Genomic DNA, 22,735 nt, shown 5'->3' with positions numbered 1-22,735 from the left:
ACAAATGAAATAAAGTTCAGTATTGCAAAATGTTTCAATGCCTCACTGAGATGTTGGAATTCTACCCTCCACCCAAAAAAGTCTGAATTGTTGACCATTCTACCTACAGATAATTGTAGCCACTTATCTTACGCTTTTGCAATATGAAGTAGTCCTGATCGGAGTCTCTGATGCGTTATGAACAGGAATTTACTGGGTTTTTCCTTGAGTTGTTCGGCTTTGAACACCTAGTCAGAGAGGGCCATGTGTAGATCACCAGTCCTCTAGCGAGAAAGATATTCATGAAGACCAAATGTAATAGATTACTTTAATTTGGAAGATCGTTCGTTCACATTCTGTTTGAGCATATCGCTTCCTACAGTAATCTCTCTTCCTTGTGTGTCTTGCAGCTTTAGCAAATTTTACCTCGAATATAATTACTCGAAGGGTGTATGATAGGAGACCTATCTCTAGCTTGGCTCAGCTCATGCTACGCGATAAGGGTACTTTTGTTTGGGTTCTCGCTCCGATCCCTTGTGCAAGCGATTTACATCATTCCTGGGGAAGGGAACAGTTCTTTTTTCTAAGTCCCTCCAAGGGAGACCGATGCTCATTGCAAGGTTGTAGCTCAAAATTTGCTGTTTCTATCAGTGAAAATTCTCCTCTCTCTTTGTAGTACTGTACCAGTAGAAGGTCAAAATGTCATTAAACAATATGCACCGAGATCTTCATGCTCGAGATTCTACAAGTACCTTTCGGGGGGCATATTCCGGGATTACTATTGGCCAACGAGTTTGCTAATCGGCCCCCTAATCCTTCACTTCGGCGGCTCAATGACAGCAACACAATGTCTCAGCGAAGCATTCAAAAAATGTGAATTATAGTTATAAAGAAAGTGTCGTGTATAAATCAATGTCTTCAAAAGCCACCAAACGGTAGAGTCAAATTCAATCATGCTTCCACAAAAAGGAAAATGAACAACGAAACCAAATCATCCCGAGACAATCCCTAAGCCATATTTCAAACTCCTAGACCTAAGCAAAAGACTCCGCAGCCGTAAGAACTGCCGCCGCATCACTCCATAGATATTCCACAGCCTCTAAAACATCAGAAACAGCCGGTAACCAGAACATTACGGTTCCGATGTCTCCATCACCGAATACGTTATCGGTTCCGACACATCTTTTCTTGTTAATTACGCCAAGTATCTTTTGAAAATTGCCATCGCTGAACGCAATAGTATGTTGCAGTGGCTCAGTGTCAGTATAAAGGCTAAGAGCTCTTATATCGACTGCGATGCAATTGCACGTCGCGGTGCCGAGCCATTTGTAGTATTTGTCCTCGTTTCTAGGTAGACGTGTTAGGAGAGACTGGAAAAGAGAAGTTATATTTTTTGACTTCAACTGGAGAGACTAACGCGCAGGCACTGTCGGTGGCCAAACAAATGAAACTCAACAATTATCTCTTATACCAATTAAGAATTCTTCAGTCGATCTTTTTCAAACTTTACTTGAGCTCGTGATATATCATCCAACACATGTGATCCATCATTTAGAGAGATATAGATGCTCAGTTTGCCCAAAGTTTGGCGGATATCCAAAATGGGATCTACTGTCTTTTGGATGTACTATTCAATAAAGGTTTAGGTACCGTTGATTCATGTTGCGCTCGATATAACATGAGCGTTGATCGCATTGTAATGAGTATTCATTTCCACAGTAGATATTCTCAAATTGTTGTAGATCTATGCGGGTAGGGAAGAGAGATCGAACAACGCAAGCCCAGGGGTGACCGAAGAATTGGCACGCATCTTGCACGAATGATACACTTCAGCGAAATTGTGATCATGCACTCGCCCAAACGCCTCCGCTGGAAATAACCACATGCCAATCGCCGTCATATCATCCCGGTGTACCATCACATTTCGCTCTCGAAACCATGATTCATCAAATGCGCTCTCGCTGAGTGGCCGCATCAAGTTAACCCAGTAATTGATGGCTCTCTCCCACTCGTCCTTTTCCATCTGTTGATTGGATTCGACTAATTGGCGTACTCTGAGCTCTACCCCTGTAGATTGGGTCATATGTCCCGTAATTCCCGCCGGAGCTAACTCGGAAAACACGCAAGCAAAGACACGAAAAGGTGTGACATGTCTCACACCTAGGGATTCCTCGATTGCCTTCCAACTATGCAGGTATCGTCGCGGATCCTTAAAAAATGGCATGTTACTAATGTCCGGTTCTATAGGTCTGGGATCATTCTCGATCCACTCGAAGTTGAGATATGATATGCCCAATCTACTCAAGGGAGGCAGCATCGGTAAAGTCTCCATCCACTGGGGCATTCCTACTGGACGATCGAATATTCCTGGACCGTAAACCCGCGTTCGAGTGTACATCTTTTGAACACACCACAACGTTCGAAGTTTTGTGCCGAGGATGTCAGTGAGAGATGCTTGGGCTATGGAATGGCTCAAGGCAATCTTTCCTGCACCTCCAGCGCTCGTACTATCAATAGGCCTATTCGACCCGCAGCTTCCAACCTCTCCCGTAAAGGGCTGTTTGTCTGGAAACAGAGTATCTCCAAGTATAGCTAAGTGCTTGATGCCTTGGTCTCTTGGATCGTATGCTTTGATATCATGGAGGATAGCAGCAAGCATGTTGATATCACGGATGTCATGACCAGGGTGGAAAAACAGAACATCGTGATCAGGGTTAACTCGGATATGGCGGTTGTTTGCGAGTGGTAGACGAAGACAGAAGTAGTCTAGCGCCACCCATCTTGATTCTTTGGAGGTCGAGAAGATTGTGTTGCCCATCTGATTCGCGGCGGACTCATTGATTGCGAGTTCATAGTAGCTACCGCTTATGATATTGCCCATGGAATTGCGAGTAGTGTACATTTGAGACTGAATGTGCTGGATTTCAGTCTGATCAAGAGTTGTGAGATGGATGTGAATTGAGATGAAGCGGGGTCGTGGTTGAAGTGCGAGTAGCCAAATACGTAGACGGATTTCTTTGGGAAGAATGGAAAATTGATGAAAAGACGTGATTTCAATGGAAGGTTCATTCTGTTTCGCTGATACGAAGTGTAGATCGTTGAATAACGTAGTCATGTTTGCCCTACCAAGTGGTTGGCTTATTTTTTCAAACGTTTGTGGATGGTAAAGGTAATTGTAGGGTAGAGTCTTGCTATTTGCGCCGCAAGATACAGGAGCAAAACTGTTTAACGTATATCATTGAGAGAGTCGAGATCAAGATATCTGTCTCCTCTTCTAAGCTGTGCTGAGGTAGCTTCATTAAATGTCCAACAGTTGTTTTTGTTTCAGGATCCGTCAGCCAATCAAGACTGTTGACTCCCACAGGCACATCATGGGGTGATAAGCCCACATTCTCTGTACCCTCAGAGAGGAGTAGTAGACTGAAAGCACTGGGGCAAAAATATCTCGAGGGTAGAAGAATCATTTTGAGTAAAATTATCACATGATCTATGATACGAATCAGATCATGTGATTATCTAAGGATTTATCCGGATTTGACCAGGATTTCTGTCTCAGATAGTAGGTTAACCAATGGAAAAGATCCTGATTTCCTACGGCAGTCCTGTATATGTCAACATCACTAAACGCAATTTCTCCTTTTCTTGATGGGAAGTGTGAATTCTTTCGACTCATTTGTTCAGGAAACGGCGATTGCCTGGAGCAAAATTACCAACATTCATATCACTTACCTACATGAGCATAGACTCCATGAAGACGCTATGAAGAGCTAGGCTGTTCAGCTGTTATGGGTTTACAGATAATGCCAGAGGAAAAATCAATCCTCGAAATGACAACTCACATTTCACGGGTAGCCGCTGACTTATCCGCATAATCATCGATTCCCACGGTAAAAAGCTAGGGACATGAACAAACGCATTTAGCCCACTGCATCATCCAAGCCCAATCAAACTTGCAAACAGAACAAAGCGCGCTTTCCTTTTCCCAAACTATGTTCTCGGACCATAGCTGATCATGCTTCCACATCTCCATCGAAGTCCGATCCGGAATCAACAGCAGTCCCCCTACTCGCAACAGTTTCCTGAGTTAACTCGGTTTCTTGAGTTTCCCCATTTTCACCTGATTCCTCAATCTTGATGTCATATTCCTCATCACTCGTACCTGCCTGAAAGAGGGATATCAGTAAGCATAGTAAGAAATAGCCAGATGAAGTGTACTCACATCCTTGATCGGAGACCTGGCTTTTGCTTTTCTACCTGGGAGACTTCGTGCTGGTGTCTCTGGGGCAATCTTGTTCTCTTTCTCATCGTAGTTATCGAATTCTAATTCTTCGTCGTCGTCGTCACTGTCAACTTTCGAGCGCTTTTGCTTTTTCAAGGGGCTGCCTTTGGGAGCTTTGCTTTTCGTCGGAGATTGTCTTTTTCTTGGTGTTGCTAGTGGCGAGGAATTCCCATTGCCGTTTTGTTCTTGGTTGAAGTCGGGCAACGTCTTTTTGAATCTCTGCCATCGCATTTGTGCAGCTGACTTGGTGGGAACGCTGAGATCCTTTGCAACTCTGTCCCAATCGATGTGGCCAATATTGGCTTGCCTAAGAATGGAAACTAACAACTTCTTTTCTGCGTCGCTAGACATGACTGAATCTGAAGGTACGATGGTGTTGTGAGAATCTACATCAATGTATGTGTGGTGTGAAGGGACTGATGAACAACAAATAAGAACGGATCACTGATAATTAAGTATTTATCACCCCGCAAACTTCATACAGTCTCAAAGAAGTAAATTCTTGAGCTGAATCATTCTCCTACTTCAAATTCTCAAGGTGGATATCGTCATCAGTTGGAAACAATAAACACCCGCTTGGACACTGGTCTCCCCATCAACCTCCTCAATATTGCTTAACAATCTGAGCTATCGTTTTCCTCAGCATAAAAGTCCTAATCAGAGACATCCTCCTCCTCCTCCTCATCCTCATCCTTGACGACCTTTCTTTTCTTTGATGCAGCCTTCTTCTCTCCGTTTGTACTTTCTGCCGCATTCCCTGTCTTTTTGCCGTTTCCCGCCTTCGGTGTAACATTCATGCAGTTCTCCATTTCACCACTAACCTCGTTCTTGGCCGATTTTCCCGCAACAAGACCATGTTTTTGCTTGTATCGTATCCAACGCTTGCCTGCAGCTTTTCCTGGATGCATAGCTTTGATTCCAAGGTCCTTTGCTAGTTGCTCGTAATCTAAAATTATCTCGGCAAGCTTGATTTGTTTGAATACGGCTGCGATAAGTCTTTGGTCTTCGGCGGATTCGGTAGACATTGTGATGGGTCTTGGATTCTTTGTTGGGCACGGGACTGCTGATCAAATACATTAGTCTTGTAATGAAGAGAGGAAGTTACCAATAAGGCGTTACTGACCGAATGTGACTTTACGCTTGGATTTCGCAACTGCGGTGGTTGTTTGGGAGATGTGATATAAAGGTAGACATGCATTTATATAGATACACAAGGCAATGTCTAGATTTTGTTACAAGGGTGCTGAGATAAGGGAATAATTTCATTGCTTATTGTGTTTCTCCCTGTGCATTTGCATCAGAAGCCAAAGAAATACGTGTGGCTGCAGAATCTCAAGCCTCTTGTCCTGACAACAACTCATCCAGCATGTTCCCACCATCCCCAGTCTCCAGCCATTGCATACCAATCTCGAACTGGCCATTTTCCTGCTTAACCGCACCCAGCCCTTCCAATGGTTCCTTGTCTTTGTTTGTCTTCCTGCCTTTGCCTAATCCCGGTTTCGAAGTAGACGCATTCAAAGAATTGCCGATCGACTTATCGATTTTCTTGCGCTGAGCAGGTGGCTCATTTGGTCCCTCCGTCACAGCTGCTCGCTTCCGTCCTCCATTCTTGCCCCTCTTTTTGTTGTCAATTACCGCGGCTGCCTGTCCAATATCCACATCATCAGCAGGTATTTTGTCTCCAGCTGAATCGACAAGTGCCGCCGTTGTCCGTTCAACTTTCATATCATCTCCGGATTTATTGTTCTCGCTGCCCTTGAGCAGTTTTGCCTTGAATCGATGCCAGCGCACAGCAGCAGTTCCGGGCTTGATTCCAAGAAGTGCGCCTAGTTTATTGTTGTCGACAGATGGAAGAGGATCCCAAAGACTGAGAACGGCAATGAGAAGTTTTTCGTCGTCACTCTTCTCAGAGGCGTTAGCTTTTGGAGGCATGGTTGTACACCTTTCGTAGATTTTGTGAAGTGATGGTGATTATTTGTTGGCCCTGTGTTATGATAATGGTGAAGGTCGTTTGGAAATGTAAATGTGTGTAAAGCTGTGAACATTATATCAACAGAATGCAAGCGGTTTCACAGTCTCAATAAGTAATCGTCGAATGTAAATCTGAGCTCCAGTTGATTCTTTATGCATACATGCGACTGCCTATTTGAAAGACCCCTACTCCAGCATTCAGAGACCGAGTTCCATGTGGCTCTGAATCCCTGCAAAGATCTTAAGCCTCCCAAGCATCGTCCGGCCAGCCCCTCTCATTGTACGGCCATCCAAAAACCCCTGACTCTGTGCTATTTGTTCCTTTCTCCGAAGCAATCTGGTTTTCGGCTGGGTCGCTTCGTGGATTATCTCTCTCTCTCTCTTGCTGTTGGACTATCCTAGCATCCCCCTCCGGACGCACCTTGTACCTCCACCAACGCATGGCTGCAGCTCTAGGGTTGATTTCGAGATCTGCACCAAGCAGCGTATAATCGAGTCTAGGTAAAAGCCTTTCCTGATTTATGATGGCGGTAAGGAGTGCTATATCCGCGATTGTTGGCCCTTCTCCAGTACGGAGCCTCGCTTTAAGTCGAAACAGACGCATACCTGCAGCGCCGCCATTGATACCGAGATCTTCCCCTAGCTTATTTGTATCTATACGAGCATATTGCCATTGCTTGAAGACCGCGATAAGAAGCTGGGTATTGTCGCTGCGTGTCATAGCGCTACTTTTTGCTGTGCTGTGGATGCGGAAATGTATCTTTAGTGGATTTATGTAATAGGTTATCGTAGGGTGTGGGTTGATAGATGCTTAGGACTATCTTGCATAGATTTATTCTCACAGTCATTCAAATAGTAAAGCAAAATTCATTAGAGAGTTAACTTCAGGTGTTTCATTGATCAATTCGTCAGCTGATTATGTTGACTTCCTGAAGATTCCATGCAGTTCCCAACTGTCTCAATGATGACCCCGAAACTCTAGTAGACTTCATCCTTTAAGACCCTGCATTATGTTTAAACCAAATCAGAGTCATCAGGGACATCAAATCCAGAGCCTTCTCCTCCGTTCATGAATCTCTCCTCTTTCATCTCCTTCTCCGCCTTTCTACCAGCGCCACCAGCCTTCTTGCGAGGAGCTAGGTGCTTCTGCTTCTTAGTAGGAGAAGCGACGTCGTCCATGCCCTCAATTTCATCTTCGATGCCAGCCTCTTCCTTGTTGCGCTTTTGTGCTTTGCCAGTACTAGCGATCTTTAACTCTCCAACTGTACCATTTTTTATCATTGTTACCATACGACCCCACTAGTAAAGGAGACATCAGTAATTGACCATAGTAAGAGTGTGAAATTGAAAGGGAGAGAAAACTTACACGAATGCGAGCCGCATCGGGTGTCGGAAGACCCAGATCTTCAGCGAGCTTGTCATAGTTCAACTTGGGAACTTTGCCCTCCGAGACAATTTGACTAAATACCGCGGTATAACATTTTTCTTTATCGGTCAAGGGGGTTTGGGACTTTGGTGGCATCCTTGTAGATTTAATTGGATAGTATGGTTGAATTAGCTTGGGTTCGAAAGAAGTTTGTGTGGGCGTGCAAAATTGTTCGTTGGAGGAAATTGTTGATGACAATTGTATGAACGTGGATGTATGTTTGTGGGATTGTGCGGAAATATCGAACCGAAAGGTGATAGGAAATTTACAGGGTAAGAGACTCGCGAAGAGATCGGTTCGGATAGTACTAGACTAGAAGGAGCTAGTACCATATAGATAGATCGAGGCTCTCTCGAATGACTTTACGCATCTTTGCGTGCTTGAATGTTCACTATTGGGCGCAACCCTCGCTGTCTCTAGTTTCTCTTGATTATCATTCCTAGAGAACTTCACACTCAAATAAGACATTCTATAAAGATCTTCGACGGCTGTTCAATCATGATTCATTGACTAACTCCATGCTTGCTATCCGAAATGCATTAACCCATCATGGGATTCCTCGCAGCACACCAAGTGACTGTACGCCCATCCTCCCGTCTGTCTCCTTTCCGCATAGTCTCAGACCTCATCCTCACCAATCTCCTCCTTGACAGCTTTCTTTTGCTTGCCTTTTCCTTTTCCCGCTTTCTGGGCACCTCTGTATACGATGAGATTAGCATGCTTCACTTGAGAAATGAGAACAGACGTTAAGAACCTACTTGACTTTCTTGGTAGGAGAAGGCGCGGACTCGTCCATATACCCCTCAACTGGTACCTCGACTACTGGTCGCTTCCTTGCCGCAGCTTCATTAGGTTCCCTCGAAGCGATAAGATCCCCCATATCTCCAAAATCTCCATCTCTGAACTTCTTCATGAGATTAGACCATCTATTTTTAGAAATTACCCGGTCGCGAAGGCCAATGGCTTCTGCCAATCTCAAGTGGTCAGGTGAGGGAAGGGGTTTGTTCTCAGGGGCGAATTGTACCAGGACTGCAATGAGCATTTTGAGGTCGTCGACACTTGGACTTGCAGGCATATTGAGGTATCTTGTGCTAATTTGATTTGAGGGTTTGTTGTCGGATGTTGTTGTTGTGGAATCGGAGGAGAAGTATGGTATTAAGGGACGTGGAGTTGAAAATGAGATTGGAAATAATGAGCTAACATCTAGGATCCTACACAATTAATATACTGCATCTCAGATGTCAGAAAGTCTCACAAATAGTTCTTCAGTTGTCCATGTAGGTCTGCATGGGTCCAGATGCTTGCATTTGATACTAACTAGACTGGTCTAGTCATGCACTTCCTTTTCCAAGAAAGTCTGACCATCGATACAATTCTCCGACACCCCCACTTTCTGTAGTCTTCCATTGCTTAATACCATGCGCAGACTCAAGCCTCGTTATCCGGGTACCAGCTTCACCCAGCCGGGCTCCGACCTTATAACTTCTCCTTTCGATTCGCTTCCTGCTTTGGTGGTTCATTTTCTGGCGGCGCGTTTGCCGACATTGACTTTCGATCGTTTGGTAGGGGAGGACTCAGGCTCGTTTGCCATGTTGTCCGATTCCTCGGCTGCTCGTTTTTTGACCGGAGACTTTTCTTCGTATTGCTGGGCAGGACTATACTTCTTCTTTTTGTCTGCTTCCGGATCCCGAATCTTGAGATCTCCCTTCGCTCCCTCTTTGAGTTCGTCCGTGAGTCGTTTCCATACTCCTTGCGCAGATGCATAGCTAGGCAATCCGAGTTGTTCTGCGAGAACGGTGTAGTTGGGAACTGGAAAAAGTTCTTTGTCGTTACTTGAGAACTGCGACATTGCAGCCATAAGAATCTTGAATTTATGTTCTATTGGTTGGGGTGGCATGATGATGGAATTTCGCGTGGTGGAATTTGTGTGGTTGATGTGTGGTTCTCGAGATTGGGATGAAATTGCTTGAGAATTATACTATCGCAAAGGCATTTCACACAATTAAATACTGTCTATCACATTTTCCAAGTGCTTGTAAAAAATGAATAATTCACCCCATACCCCAGAACAATCTAGCAATATGATTTCTTTGCCTCGCATATCCGCCCCTTATGCAGAGCACAGACAATCCCCTGTCAGCCACCAACCACCAATATATGCACGACTCCTTCCAGCTTAGGCTTCAGCCCTGCACAATCTAAATCCCAGCAAGCCATTATCTCAAGCCTCATCATCGGGACCATAAGCAAAGATAGCATCCTCAAACGCTTTGTCCCTTTTATCGCTGATCTCCAACTTCACAACTGCCTTTCCCTGTCCTTTGTCTTTCCTTTTCGTCGGGCTCGGGGGTTCAGACTCGTCGTTGTCTTCGATGTTGACCTTTCGCTTTCTACCTCTCCCACTTCCATTGCCAGCTCTATTGACAGCTCTGTTTGCTTCTTTCTTCGGCGAGACGTTGGGGCTGGTAGGAGGAGGCTCGATTCCATGTCGTTGCTTCAGGCCTTTCCAGCGTATTCGAAGACTCTCAACCATGGCTCGGGTGATTTCTGCAGGTTCTAGCTCGGGGTGGAGAGATTGGGCGAGGGCTTTGAAATCGACTCTGTCGATCTGTTGGAGGACTCCAATCATAATTTGTTTGTCGTTGTCGTTCATTGTGGGTGGTATTGGGAAGTGTTGAAGTGACTTTGTGCTCTGTGGAAAAGAATTGGTTTGGTTGTGTTCTGACACTTATTGCACAGAGAAATAGACGTTAATATACTAATTGAGTTCTACTGTAAATTCTATGAATGGATTAGATATGCAAAGATTGGACATTAGAAGAAGAAGCGTGAAGGTTTGCTTTTCGAAGCCTGCAAGTATTCCATTTGTTTCCCGCGTCCCCGGCTGTTACCTAGTTGACCTGAAAAATATCTATCACATTCTCACATAGCCTACGCCTCGTCCTCATTCTGATATCCTCCATCATCTTCATCCTTGACAGCCAAATCTTTCATTCCTTCAACTTCCGCGCCAACATGCACCTCCCCATCCTCCTCTTCCTGCTCATCCTCTGCATCACTAGTCTCTTCCACAAACTTCGTAACCCTTGCTCGTCGGGACGGCAACCTGCGTGATGGTGTGACTGGCTCTTCCATTTTGACACCGAGATCCGGAGCATTTTTGTCGTAATCCATTTCCTCGTCCTCGTCTATGTCTAATTCCTCTTCCTCTTCGTCGCTCTCTTCCTTGATTCGACCGCGTGACTTCTTGGAACTTCCGTGGTTGTTCTTCTTCGGACTACCTCCTGCCTTCTTTGGTGAGACTAATCCAATTTTCTTGCCGACTCCAGCTGCCTTCTTCGGAGTGATTGTTGGTGCCCCCTTTGTAAGTTTTTGTTTGTAGCGATCCCATCTGCAGCGAGCGGCCTTGGATGTAGCCACGCCGATGTAGTTTGCAAGCTCTGTAGATAGTGTCAGGTTAGCTTTTGATGGCATGATTTTGCAATGAACGATGATTTGGGAATGATTGAGGGGGAAACTGTATACCTTCGTAATCAATGCGGCCAACTTCGATTTGGGTCAACACTCCCATGAGGAGCTTCTCTTCCATGGATGCCATCCTGAGAAATAAGATCGATTGTGTATTGAAATGCTTGTGTGCGATTTAAGAGGCTTGATTCTCTCAAGAACGGACTAAGTAGGTTGATAATGCTTTCGAAAGACAAAATCGAGATTGACGAAATTACCGAAGCTTCTCGTCTACGAAACGAAATAGATATCTGCTGATGGGCATCAAGCTCTTTATAGTGGTGTTTTGCCGTTTTTCGAACGAAGCTAGACCGAAAGAGAAGAATTTCTTTTGCTGATCCCAATAGACGAAGTAGGAATACTCCCGGGGGATACACGGGCTACTCGGTTTCACAGTTATGCACCAAAAGTTCATGAAATTGCCTTCTGGCATGAATTATGTCTGTATTCTAAGATCAAGCTTCAAAGTCCACAGCAAAGACGAATTCCAATCGAATTCCGCAAACAAAATCCATCCCGATACCAAACCACATACCCCATTCTCAAATACTGCAAGATACCCACAACACCAAACCCGGAATAGTCTCAAAGTCAAGCCAGATCGGTGGAAATTCAACTTGTATCTAAGCTTCCCAATCTTCCTCGTCACTGTATTCGTCGACCACTCCACCCCTTCTCTTCTTCTTGTCAGGAATTTTTGTGTAGTCGATGTCCTCAAATCCAGACTCAAACCCCTCATCTTGACCATGCCCATTGTAGCCTTCCCCGGTACCGTCACTCGTCTGTATAGTACTCTTTCTCTTTTTGCTACTCTTCGTCGCACTCTTCAGAAATTTTCTCGCCGGCATTTGCATCAACCTCGCCCCCTCTTTCTCTTCAGTCAAATTTCCATCCGGGTCCTCCATCTTTCTCTTGCCAATTTTCTTAGGTGACTCTAGACCGGTTCCCTCCCTTTTGATTTCAAACTTTAGTGGAGAGCCAGGCAGACTTAATCTAGTAGCTTTGGTATTCGCTTCGACTTTTACGGGGCTATTTGCTGCTTCGTCGCTCTCCTTTCTGTCCTCTTCCCCATCTTTGTTTCCAGACTTTATTCTGTGCTTCTTCTCGTCATCTCCGCCATTATCTCCACCCGCCCTGCTTGGTCTGCTAATCCCAAAACTATTCAAAAGCCGGATCCACCTATGCCTCGCAGCATTTTGACCATTAACGCCCATGTCTTGCGCCAAGCGTGCGAAGTCGATCCTGCCAATCTCGATTTGCTTGAAAAGGGCCCTCATAACGAGATTGTTGTTGTTGACATCGGCAGGAGTGGGACGTACCCCATCAGTTCTAGTAAAACATCTTTTGAATCGGTGGAAGCGATGCCGAGCAGCATTCTGACCATTGACACCCATATCTTCTGCTAGACGTTTGAAATTGATGGCACCATGTGCGCCAATATCGATTTGTTTAAAGAGAGCTGTAAGAACGAGATTGATGTTCTGGGTTTCTGCGTCGGTCGACATGATTACTGCGTGTTCGAGTTGGTTGAATGCAAAAGTCAAGGTTGAGGGTGTCACTTTGGCGGAGAGAAGATGCCGTTGACGTTTGGATGTACACGAGGATGTGATTAATTTACGAACGGCAGGTTCGAGTTGATACATCACGGTTACCTGCAGCTAGAACCAGCTCGAGTGAAACTTAAACTTTCTTTAGTTTTACGTGATCAATTGTCTGAATATTTTGATGCAAAATTTACTTTTTTGAAATAAAACCCCTCGATTGTTCTAGCAAAATTGTCTAATCAATGAGACAAAAGGAATATTGATAACGGATGTAGCTTCAATGGTCCCCGCATACAAGGATACATGCATGGATGATGACAGAATTCTATCACATTCGGAATAATGAGTTACAGATGAGTTTTCTTTGCGCCAAATGCCACTGTTTGTATTGATTACGAGAAAAACAAATGGGAAGTTGGAGGTGATGCCTATCTAGAACCTTTCCCCAAGTTCGCTATCGCTGGCATCCTAGCTTCGTCCTTCAAGCCAAACGCCCCAACCTGTATGAATTTTCCAAATCTAGTCAGAAAGCTGCCTCATCATCGTCAAAACCCTCGTCGGATTCTTCTACCTTGATTTTGGTTTCAGCAGTGACCTCATCCTTGGCACGCTTGTTGCCACGCTTGTCCTTTGTGACAGTCTTCTTCTTGACAACCTTGTCCTTAGAGACCTTGTTCTTGACAAGAGATTTGTGATTACGCTTGGGTGTGACACGGAGTGCCTTGACATCCTTTCCACCGACATCCTTGCCACCAACATGCTTTCCACCATTGTCCTTTTTGATAATCTCCTGATCCTCACCACTGGCTTCGGCTTCGGTCCCCTCTGCAATGCCTGCGCCAACAACTCCCTTTTCGGCAGCCCCTTTTCCCTTGCGCACTCTAATTGCGAGACGGGACCATCGCTTTTCAGCAGCTGTCTTTCTGATTCCTAGATCTTGAGCCACGGCCTCCACGCTACCAGCCACGCACGCGTTGATCTGCTCCTTCGGAACTTTCTCGATGACCGCCCACAATAGCTCGATTTCGGCCTGAGTGAACTTGGCTTGGTGGGGTTTTTCCGACATGATTCTGGAGGGTGAAATTTCGGGTTAAGTGCGTGTGCGATTGACTTAAAGGAGGAGGTGACGAACACGTAGACTGCAATTGATGACAATCTAAGATTCTCGATGATTCGAAGAGCCGGAAGATATTTCGATATTTGTTTTTCTTTGGAGGTGTTTTGGTGCTTGTGGAAGTATCAGAACTTCGGCTATTTTATGTGTGGTGAACTAGCGCACAGGCCTTCTTGAGATTGCAACAGCACTGGGAAATGAGAGAATACTAGATATCAGCCTTCTCTTTGAGAATTGAGGTCATGGATAGATACTCCTTGAATACTTTAGATTCAAGAAATATCAAGAGAATTGATTCCACGCATGTCTGATGGGAAGTTTATCCGGTATAATTCTGAATGACTGAAACTTGCAGCCGGTGGTAGATACTTTTGTCTAGAGCGCTGGTTCATGGGCGAGTGTTGCGTTTCACTATTTAGGCACCATTTCTTTCTCAACAAGGAAAAGTCTTTTCAGGCGCGAATTTCCATGGTGTTTATTCGAATGATCATAGAAAGCTTAAGAACCTTTCTTTGGTAGGAGATGTTTCTGCTTGTAGGTAATCATAAGGCTCACTACAAATAGAGACAAGTTGCCATCAAACGACTACTCTCCCAATCGCCACCTGTCAAGCATCTGAAGAACTGTCCGCAAGGCAATACCATATCGACAAGAAACATCAAGCTCGGATTCGACATCTTGACTCCAAACACAAACATGCCTCCCAACCCGAGAATTGACAACAACACTCTTGTTTGGAATGCTATATCCAAACAATTTGATATCGCAGATGAGTTCAGGGGAATCTGGAATAAGCTTGACCATGATCGCTTAATTGCAGATATGGGTGTTGCCAACAAGAATGCAGCCCATCATAGATTCAGGAGATGGATATCCTCGATGGCTGAACAAAGCGGCCAGTTGAGCCCGGATAATGAGGATATGGGGGAAGCTGCGAACAACGATGAACCGCCCGCGAGGGGTCGGAAGAGGGGCGTGAAGCGTTCATTGAAGAACGCGATCAAGGCGGAAGAAAATGTGCCCGTGTTGAACAAGAAAGTTGCAGGAAAGAAATTGGCTACTGGTACGAGAAAACAAATCAAAGGATAAGAACTTGGCTGACGAGGAACAGAGACAGTAATAGCAAAAGTCTCCTTAGACACCGACGAGGATGGCCAGGAAGAAATTTATTGAGATCGTGAACTAGGGGCTCAGGGACAAATGACTGAAGGCTAGCATGACCAAAGGCTAGCGAAGACTACACTGGTTGAAGGCTTAGGTCGAGGACTTGCACTACAATTATGTTATGGACTGGAAAAAGGGGCTAAAGGTGGGGGCTAAAGGTGGGGGCTAATAGTGATAAATATTTGAAAGTTTGGGGGCACATTGCGAGTGGCTGGTATTGCACTTCGGGGCCAGACTTTAGTTTGCAATTGGATCTGAAAGCTTTTCCTGTCCATCATTGAAGTTCCCCTTCATTTTCACCACTTGAATGGTTCTTGAAGAGCCATGTGCAACACCTTGCCTCCGCGCCCCTCAGATGCATGTCCTTCTCCTTGTTTTTACCTTGGTGCGAATACAATAGCTCCAAAAAGTCTTTGAGTCATTATGTATTCGTTGTGCCATAGTACAATGATGTAAGGCATGTGTGAGACAACTACAAAGCCAAAGATAGTTGCATTGAGGAGATTGATTGTTGTGTTCTGCGGTGTGTACCACTGTGATGATTATGGATACTCCTGATGTTCATCAAAGAACAGGTGGAAGATGTGAATGCTTCAATGGTTGAAGGTGTTCAGTTTTGTCAAGTAGCACTTACTGCTACTCCCAGATGGAACTCTCCAGCAGTAGGTAAGTAGTTGTTGGTTGTTTAGTCTACAGAGCTACAGAGGTCTTTTAGTTGTTTTGATGGTCGAGCACGGACCAACGGAACAACATTTAGGGTGCCCGACTTTGCACTTGGCCACAAGATCAATTTTATCTTTCTGAGGTCTTCCAACTTTCAAAATATCAACAACTACGATAATTATGGGAACAAAACAATCACAATGAAGTTAAAAACTCTGGATGAAATGCCACAAAGGAGATTTAGATAGGAAGAATGCTACATGGACCACTTTCCGATACTGTGTTTGCTTTTCTTGGCGAACGAGTAGACGGCCTCGCAATCCCATAGGTCAACTGAAACTCATAGACGGCAGCAGATGCTCACAAGCTCAAGAGATCTGCTTTCCTTTTTGAATCAGCGTATCATACTTCTTCTCAAATCCCGATCGAAATGCAGCTGCAACGAGTGGCACGGCTTCCAGGTCTTGATCAATTGCCTCACTTCTATCGATCTTCGGCTATATCTTAATTTGGGCTCTGGACTATCTACTTTCCTAGACCTATATCATATAAAGGGGGGAATTGTTCTAGAGGAGATCGAGGAGATCGACGTCTGAAGCGGGGTGTGCGGCTCATACCTGGGCAAGGGGAATGGCCAGTGCTTACATTGGGCCCGAGTTGCTGGGCTTTTGTGTACGATTGGGTTGCTACATTGACCTTCGCTCTCATTCATTTTGGAATTCTAGATGCACAAGAAAACTACTTATAGACATGTGCAATACAGTGGTTATTGAGTTACTCGTCTTCAAACACTCAAATGCCTTTGAGATGGCATTGCACATTATCTCATGCGGCATTCGCTACTATATTTCTATTTCTCGGGGGTTTTTTGATGTGTATTGCTTTCGTTCCTAAACCGATTCCAGAGGCTTCATTTAATGTTACCGTGAATACACACATACAGACAACGAGTGCTGTCTGCAACATCATGTTTTCGATTGTCTTGTATGACTTAGTACTGGGCTATTTCCATCTACAGCCCCTCCTGCTTCCTCGGTTGCTCGGTCGGGAGATGGTAAGAATAGGGAAGATTGCATGCTCGACAGATATCACATGTCGAATAGCGAAAAGATAGGATGAATAGCTGCGACCAGGAGAAGTGTATCTGGGTATTTTACACCTTCACAAAAATCCAGACGAGAGACCATGCCAGCATGATATCTATTTTTATCTCAGCATTTCTCTGCGTTCCTGAGACCCAGGAGAGATATTATCCTACGTATCCATTGGGATCCATAGATAATGCACTGTAAGGTTTCTGAGACTTGAAGATATCATCAGGTGATGTGTATCTCTGCATGAAATACGCGTTTTGTTTTGGAATAGTAGCCGAACACTAGCTAATTACAGATTACGGAAGGTACAAGTCCGTTGTACTATTTCGGCTGATTCTTCCGGTTCAATGCCTACGATCTGGTGACAATTAAATTTGAAAGATTTGGTACGGGTATGAAGAATTTCCTTGAACGCCGATTGGTGTTCATTACCCCAGATTTTGTGGAAATCGTGCATGTGCCTTGCGGATATCGTACCGCAAAGCCTGTGGAACTAGATGGATCGTCTAATCACCACGTCGTGGAGATCCACCCACTCGACTCCATCAATCAAATCAGCGGCTTGACACGAAAGAACAAACCTTATATTAAATTAATATCAATTTATGCAGTACTCTTCTTGTGGTCACAGAGAGGTTCTTCCGTGTACTCGAAAATAGTAACTATGGCTTCATGTACTCGTGATTTTCTTCACGAGCATTGCTTGATACGGAAGATTCGATGATTTTCCTTCAGTCACAACGTTTTCTTGCATTTAGTATGCACCGTAATCTTCATTTCCGGACCGACGGGATATAATTGTTCCCTTCGCATTTCTACCGCTGTCTAGGGTGGGTCGAAGTCAGTCTTTCGCCCCGTCTTGTTATTTACATAAATCATCGCTCTGCTCTATTCCTTCATCTTGGCCTGTATCATTCATTCCATTGTATTTCGATCAAAGATTTGATCAAAAGTCTTCAGAATGAAAGTATCAATTGCACTCATCACCTCTTGTGCGGTTGCTCTTGTCAGAGGCCAAGCTGCCGGATATGCAAAGTGTTAGTACTTATAATGATAAAGCTTTATACATGCTGATGATTGATAGGCGGTGGGCAGGGTTGGACAGGACCAACAACCTGCGTAACAGGATATACATGTGTATATTCAAATGAATTCTACTCTCAATGCATGCCAGGATCAGGTTAGATATCTCCCGGAGACAATCGTTGGCGTTCACTAATGTGGTACGCAGCATCCACAACTCTCACTACAAGCACCAAACCCGCCACTACATCAACTACATCAACTACCAAGCCAGGCACCACCTCAAGCACAAGCACTACAGCTGCACCAGCGAGCACCGCTACATCCATAACTGGTTATGCTAAAACTGCAGGAACTGTTTTCCAGATCAATGGGAAGAAAACATACTTTGCAGGAACAAATTGTTATTGGTGCGGTTTCTTGACCAACAATGCAGATGTTGACTTGGTTATGTCTCATCTTGCTTCTGTAAGTATAATAATGCCTTATCATATAGCAACTACTAATCCGTCATAGTCTGGTCTTAAAGTGCTTCGCGTCTGGGGTTTCAATGACGTCACAACAGCACAAGGTTCTGGTAGCGTTTGGTATCAATCGTTCATAGCAGGACAGTCACCTGTGATTAACACCGGTGCCAATGGCCTTCAACGTCTCGACTATGTCGTGCAATCGGCTCAGGCTCATGGAATCAGTCTCATCATCAATTTCGTTAACAACTGGAATGATTACGGCGGAATGCAAGCATATGCTACATACTACGGTATCTCATTGACAGATTGGTACACAAACGCAGCAGCTCAAGCCCAATATAAAGCATATATTGCTGCAGTAGTAGCCCGCTACAAGACAAATACCGCAGTTTTCGCTTGGGAACTTGCCAACGAGCCTAGATGTACTGGATGTGCTACTTCAGTCATCACAAATTGGGCTACCAGCATCTCTCAATATATCAAATCTCTCGACCCCAACCACATGGTAACAGTTGGGGACGAAGGATTTGGTCTCACCGTTGCAAACGATACTTCCTACCCATTCACTGCCAGCCCTGGTACATGGTTCACAGATCTCCTTGCTATTCCCACAATCGATTTCGCTACCATTCATCTTTACCCTGGTTCATGGGGAGAGGTTGATTCCTGGGGATCTTCTTGGATCTCAAGTCATGCTAATGTAACTGCTGCTGCTGGTAAACCATTAGTGTTGGAAGAATATGGCTCACCTACGCATCTCAATGAATTGCCTTGGCAAGGAACCGTCCTCGACACCGCAACTGCTGGAAGTATGTACTGGCAATACGGCGACACTCTTTCAACAGGCAAGACTTCAGATGATGGAAACACGATTTATTATGGAACAAGCGAATATACCACGTTGGTGACCAACCACGCCGCTGCATTGAACGCAAAAGCGGTTCCATAAAGTGGGAATGGGGTCCTGAGAGAGATTCAAGGAGAAGAAAAACAAAGGGGAGTAAGGTGGGACTGTACATAGCTTTCTTAGCTGTAATAAAAATTACACACTGTCGTTACTCACCACATCGTCAAATCACCCCGCTACGCGCCACAAGTTCCTATCTAATGATGTCTACATGAACCTTGGAGAAGAACTCAGAAAATCAATAAAACAACGTTCTTATTGTGCTTTTCTTTTGAGATTTGGCATCGTCAAATAAAATGGACGCGGACTTATAATTTTACAAAGTAAATGCCAACCTCGTTGTAATTCTTGGACACTCCTAAGGTATTTTAATATCGGCATACGCGTTTTGATGACTTATAAACACGTGCTTCTATACACCATCCGCCTTCTTCTTCCCGTGTCTAACCATCATACACTCCACGAAGTCACTCTTTCCATCTACTGGAACCACCAATCTCGCCTTCTCCTCAAACCCAAAATGCTCATAAACCTCCTTGCCAACTGGACTAGCCTCCAGATAACTCTCAACTCCGTCCTCGTCCGCCCTCTCTATTCCCCATCTCATGAGTTTTCCCGCAGCTCCATTGCCCTGATATTCTGGCTTCGTAGCTATTATCTCCAAATACCAATGTTTTCTCTCTCCCATAATCTCTCTACGTCTTTCTATCAATGTCCCGAAAAAGTGATTCGCAACTTCTACACCACAACCTTGAGGCCATTCTGGTAGATCGTTAACTGTAGCCACGGGAGCAGATGTGTCGTTCCACTTTGCGTAAGAGATGATCTCTGAAGTAGAAGAGGAAGAATCTTGAATGCAGAGGAAATGTGATGAGGGATCTTGGATTTCGGAGAGGATGGAGTTGTACCACCAGGTCCATGATACGGGAGAGCGAGGGAAACAGAGGAGAGATATTTCATCGGTGCTAAATGCTGAGAAGTAGATGTTTGTTAGGGCTTCTGCGTCAGCAGTGGTTGCGGGACGAAGTGTGAGATTCATGGTGGAATTGAGTTTGGGGGCCAGAGATGCGGGGTAGACTTTGGACTCAGGTTATAGTATTGTGCTGTCCCAAAGAAATGATAGAAATTGTGATTTTTTGGATTAATTGAGGACCATGAAGAATACCTATTGTTTTAAGTGAAAGCTCACAGTATGCCAAATAGAGGAATTGTTTCGCCGTCGACCTCATCGCCATCGTCGGCGTGAGTCAGCATCTATTCTGCATCATGATTTGTCATCGCTAGGTTAATTTTAGTCCGAACTCAGTGAACTTTTACCTTTTGTAACTTCACAAACATCTACATCTACAACTATCTCTAACAACGACAGCGACTTTGAATAATGTGTAGCTAAAGTTGTGATATAAAATTGAAACTGCAAGGTTGCAGTTCCACATCGCCAGACAGTGGGAGTGCGGGGCCCCACACACTCAGCTGACCTTCTGGCTCCTCTTATTCCTTATTTACCGGCAACTTATCCGAACTTATATCGGGATTTCGCCTCAACATCCGGGCCATCAACAAGCATAAATTAGACTTTTGATATATTAATCCGTTGGAGGAAAAATATACACCAAAGCTTGGGGCCACGGTCACTTTCTTCAATTTCCGTTATCCACTCTTGACCACTTTAATTTCTCGACGTTTCATCCAAGTGAATGATTCCTTTGAGCTTCTAATCTGTTTTCCTGTCGTTTGCAATATTTTGAAGAAGTCAACGTCAAGATGAAAGTTCCTTTTGCGCTTGCAGCTTTGTATCCTCTTTTTCTTTCAGCGTCTGCGAAAACGATACTTGATGTTGAACCAATATATATCGGCCATGTATTCTACCCGCCTTCCATGCATTTCTTGGCATGGACACCATCCCCTCCATCCGTCTCCAAAGAAGTAGCAGAATCACCAAAATCAACAACACCAGAATGGTGTCGAACAGCAATTGACGTATCAGACGCCGCCAACTTCTCAATTTCGCATCCTCAATTCACACGAGGCAATCTAACCAATTTGCGGTTCCACAACTACTTCTCGGAAGATGCATATATTGAGAGAAATGGGGAGCGATGGGGAGAATGTTATATTACACCTGAGAGTAGAGATATTGGGGGATGTACCACTGGAGATCGATGGTTTGGATGGGGAAAACGGACGTGGAGTTGTTGGCCTGTGATTGAGGATGTACCACATCATCAGATTATGGGAGAAGCAGAGGTGGAAATTGGGACAATGACGAGTTTGAGTGTTGGTAGTGGGTATACTGGAGCGATGGAACGACCTATATTGGCCCAAGAAACTGGAAGACCGATGGGTAGTGAAGTTAAGGCAGCATTTACGGCGGTGATGACGGGGTCCAATTATTGAATGAAAGGTTTTTGTTATCATGATCATTATTGAACAATTTTGCTGGGCTCCGCTTTATTTGTTCGTGAGCATTATCGATGAAGCAACAGCTGAAGTGTAACTATATGCTAATCATCCGCAAAATCAAGACTGCTCCCTTCGCCAGACTATTCACCTCGCTCAATATGTCTCGGATAAAATTTATCATAATCAGGACTGAGTCCACGTGGGATGACATGGTCCGCAAGTAGTGTCTTGTCGAAACATTCCTTTATTTCTCTAGTGCTTCTACCGTTTGTAGCTCTCCAAATTCAAGTATTTAAGACCCAATTGCGCTTCTTCCTTTGTTTTTATTACATCTTCAAAAAAGCTAATTTCCTTGCCGTGGCAACTGATGGGCAACTACCTTTTCTCACCTGATTCAATGGATGGTTTAAGAGGTGTGTAACCAATATACCCACACTAGTATGAACAGCACTTATGGGCCTCAAAATATTGTTATGGACTATGTCATGTTGTCGTTCAGCGTCTATTTCGAACACCATAGTTGCTGAAAGCATGAGTAGTTTGACAAGAACGGCAACAGAGAAAGATGCAACAACACCAAAAAAAAAAACACTATGGCAGTAAAAATAGACCTATTGTGTTTCCACGATAGTTCAACTAGCAGTCTTGCGCTTTAATCTAATCTGTAACGGAGAGTTGATGAAGTCTTTTCGCCTCGATAAACCAGCCCTTTCTTGGAATTAGTTTCATCACTGCACGGCAATACCTTCTTACAAAAGCCAAAGTTCAATTATATATATCTCTAGTGAGACTCCGGTCTGCCTTGATTTAGTAAATTTGATATGAATTCGAGTGAATTCTCTCATGTTTGGACCCATAATATATACCAACTGCCACGAATACTAGTTCGCCCACTATTCTATTCCTCAGATGCTGGAGGAACGCCTATAAAAGCTATCAAAGAGACTCTTTGTATGGAACAAGCAACATTAATCCAGCGAACGCAGATTGACTAGGAGTCAGTGGTGAAGTTGTAGATTGTTATATTTTAAAGCACTCCTACTCAACATGGTGTCTCAAACACTGAGAAATATCATTGCCCCCAGCGCGGAGAGGAATGTTTGATCGATTATTTTCATCTCGTAAAACGGGAATCTAGTGGCAATAGAGAGTCATAAGTGACAACAATGAGTGATTATCATACTATCATAC

At 44.4% G+C, this 22,735-nt stretch overlaps 17 protein-coding genes across 17 annotated transcripts; 4 read left to right on the top strand and 13 right to left on the bottom strand.

Annotated features, from left to right (window-relative positions):
• Positions 1 to 1,013: 1,013 nt before the first annotated feature.
• EAE98_006077 (uncharacterized protein) lies at positions 1,014 to 3,094 on the bottom strand (the record flags this gene model as incomplete). The annotated part of the gene is made up of 3 exons (XM_038953699.1): positions 1,014 to 1,326; positions 1,397 to 1,405; positions 1,860 to 3,094. 3 exons carry the CDS (start codon positions 3,092 to 3,094, stop codon positions 1,014 to 1,016), a joined length of 1,557 nt encoding a protein of 518 aa, XP_038810094.1.
• Positions 3,095 to 3,989: 895 nt separating this feature from the next.
• EAE98_006076 (uncharacterized protein) lies at positions 3,990 to 4,609 on the bottom strand (the record flags this gene model as incomplete). Its single annotated transcript, XM_038953698.1, has 2 exons — positions 3,990 to 4,142; positions 4,199 to 4,609. 2 exons carry the CDS (start codon positions 4,607 to 4,609, stop codon positions 3,990 to 3,992), a joined length of 564 nt encoding a protein of 187 aa, XP_038810093.1.
• Positions 4,610 to 4,911: 302 nt separating this feature from the next.
• On the bottom strand, positions 4,912 to 5,283 carry EAE98_006075 (uncharacterized protein; the record flags this gene model as incomplete). Its single annotated transcript, XM_038953697.1, has 1 exon — positions 4,912 to 5,283. The coding sequence occupies one exon, from the start codon at positions 5,281 to 5,283 to the stop codon at positions 4,912 to 4,914; it is 372 nt and encodes a 123-aa protein (XP_038810092.1).
• A 307-nt stretch (positions 5,284 to 5,590) lies between these two features.
• On the bottom strand, positions 5,591 to 6,190 carry EAE98_006074 (uncharacterized protein; the record flags this gene model as incomplete). The annotated part of the gene is made up of 1 exon (XM_038953696.1): positions 5,591 to 6,190. One exon carries the CDS (start codon positions 6,188 to 6,190, stop codon positions 5,591 to 5,593), a length of 600 nt encoding a protein of 199 aa, XP_038810091.1.
• Positions 6,191 to 6,470: 280 nt separating this feature from the next.
• Positions 6,471 to 6,950, bottom strand: EAE98_006073 (uncharacterized protein; the record flags this gene model as incomplete). The annotated part of the gene is made up of 1 exon (XM_038953695.1): positions 6,471 to 6,950. The coding sequence occupies one exon, from the start codon at positions 6,948 to 6,950 to the stop codon at positions 6,471 to 6,473; it is 480 nt and encodes a 159-aa protein (XP_038810090.1).
• Positions 6,951 to 7,243: 293 nt separating this feature from the next.
• Positions 7,244 to 7,751, bottom strand: EAE98_006072 (uncharacterized protein; the record flags this gene model as incomplete). The annotated part of the gene is made up of 2 exons (XM_038953694.1): positions 7,244 to 7,528; positions 7,596 to 7,751. 2 exons carry the CDS (start codon positions 7,749 to 7,751, stop codon positions 7,244 to 7,246), a joined length of 441 nt encoding a protein of 146 aa, XP_038810089.1.
• Positions 7,752 to 8,273: 522 nt separating this feature from the next.
• EAE98_006071 (uncharacterized protein) lies at positions 8,274 to 8,730 on the bottom strand (the record flags this gene model as incomplete). The annotated part of the gene is made up of 2 exons (XM_038953693.1): positions 8,274 to 8,352; positions 8,414 to 8,730. The coding sequence occupies 2 exons, from the start codon at positions 8,728 to 8,730 to the stop codon at positions 8,274 to 8,276; spliced, it is 396 nt and encodes a 131-aa protein (XP_038810088.1).
• Positions 8,731 to 9,171: 441 nt separating this feature from the next.
• On the bottom strand, positions 9,172 to 9,552 carry EAE98_006070 (uncharacterized protein; the record flags this gene model as incomplete). Its single annotated transcript, XM_038953692.1, has 1 exon — positions 9,172 to 9,552. One exon carries the CDS (start codon positions 9,550 to 9,552, stop codon positions 9,172 to 9,174), a length of 381 nt encoding a protein of 126 aa, XP_038810087.1.
• Positions 9,553 to 9,876: 324 nt separating this feature from the next.
• EAE98_006069 (uncharacterized protein) lies at positions 9,877 to 10,308 on the bottom strand (the record flags this gene model as incomplete). Its single annotated transcript, XM_038953691.1, has 1 exon — positions 9,877 to 10,308. One exon carries the CDS (start codon positions 10,306 to 10,308, stop codon positions 9,877 to 9,879), a length of 432 nt encoding a protein of 143 aa, XP_038810086.1.
• Positions 10,309 to 10,586: 278 nt separating this feature from the next.
• Positions 10,587 to 11,253, bottom strand: EAE98_006068 (uncharacterized protein; the record flags this gene model as incomplete). The annotated part of the gene is made up of 2 exons (XM_038953690.1): positions 10,587 to 11,095; positions 11,181 to 11,253. 2 exons carry the CDS (start codon positions 11,251 to 11,253, stop codon positions 10,587 to 10,589), a joined length of 582 nt encoding a protein of 193 aa, XP_038810085.1.
• A 532-nt stretch (positions 11,254 to 11,785) lies between these two features.
• Positions 11,786 to 12,805, bottom strand: EAE98_006067 (uncharacterized protein; the record flags this gene model as incomplete). Its single annotated transcript, XM_038953689.1, has 1 exon — positions 11,786 to 12,805. The coding sequence occupies one exon, from the start codon at positions 12,803 to 12,805 to the stop codon at positions 11,786 to 11,788; it is 1,020 nt and encodes a 339-aa protein (XP_038810084.1).
• Positions 12,806 to 13,229: 424 nt separating this feature from the next.
• On the bottom strand, positions 13,230 to 13,772 carry EAE98_006066 (uncharacterized protein; the record flags this gene model as incomplete). Its single annotated transcript, XM_038953688.1, has 1 exon — positions 13,230 to 13,772. One exon carries the CDS (start codon positions 13,770 to 13,772, stop codon positions 13,230 to 13,232), a length of 543 nt encoding a protein of 180 aa, XP_038810083.1.
• Positions 13,773 to 14,516: 744 nt separating this feature from the next.
• On the top strand, positions 14,517 to 14,993 carry EAE98_006065 (uncharacterized protein; the record flags this gene model as incomplete). Its single annotated transcript, XM_038953687.1, has 2 exons — positions 14,517 to 14,883; positions 14,932 to 14,993. 2 exons carry the CDS (start codon positions 14,517 to 14,519, stop codon positions 14,991 to 14,993), a joined length of 429 nt encoding a protein of 142 aa, XP_038810082.1.
• Positions 14,994 to 15,541: 548 nt separating this feature from the next.
• On the top strand, positions 15,542 to 15,895 carry EAE98_006064 (uncharacterized protein; the record flags this gene model as incomplete). Its single annotated transcript, XM_038953686.1, has 2 exons — positions 15,542 to 15,650; positions 15,681 to 15,895. The coding sequence occupies 2 exons, from the start codon at positions 15,542 to 15,544 to the stop codon at positions 15,893 to 15,895; spliced, it is 324 nt and encodes a 107-aa protein (XP_038810081.1).
• Positions 15,896 to 17,702: 1,807 nt separating this feature from the next.
• On the top strand, positions 17,703 to 19,183 carry EAE98_006063 (uncharacterized protein; the record flags this gene model as incomplete). Its single annotated transcript, XM_038953685.1, has 4 exons — positions 17,703 to 17,778; positions 17,826 to 17,921; positions 17,973 to 18,232; positions 18,281 to 19,183. 4 exons carry the CDS (start codon positions 17,703 to 17,705, stop codon positions 19,181 to 19,183), a joined length of 1,335 nt encoding a protein of 444 aa, XP_038810080.1.
• Positions 19,184 to 19,553: 370 nt separating this feature from the next.
• EAE98_006062 (uncharacterized protein) lies at positions 19,554 to 20,180 on the bottom strand (the record flags this gene model as incomplete). Its single annotated transcript, XM_038953684.1, has 1 exon — positions 19,554 to 20,180. One exon carries the CDS (start codon positions 20,178 to 20,180, stop codon positions 19,554 to 19,556), a length of 627 nt encoding a protein of 208 aa, XP_038810079.1.
• Positions 20,181 to 20,905: 725 nt separating this feature from the next.
• On the top strand, positions 20,906 to 21,538 carry EAE98_006061 (uncharacterized protein; the record flags this gene model as incomplete). Its single annotated transcript, XM_038953683.1, has 1 exon — positions 20,906 to 21,538. One exon carries the CDS (start codon positions 20,906 to 20,908, stop codon positions 21,536 to 21,538), a length of 633 nt encoding a protein of 210 aa, XP_038810078.1.
• Positions 21,539 to 22,735: the final 1,197 nt, after the last annotated feature.

The sequence above is a fragment of the Botrytis deweyae genome (assembly GCF_014898535.1).
Source record: "Botrytis deweyae strain B1 chromosome Unknown BDEW_012, whole genome shotgun sequence".
NCBI lineage: Eukaryota > Fungi > Ascomycota > Leotiomycetes > Helotiales > Sclerotiniaceae > Botrytis > Botrytis deweyae.
The sequence above is the reverse complement of the archived record's forward strand: the minus strand, read 5'-3'. Positions and strand labels throughout refer to the sequence as shown.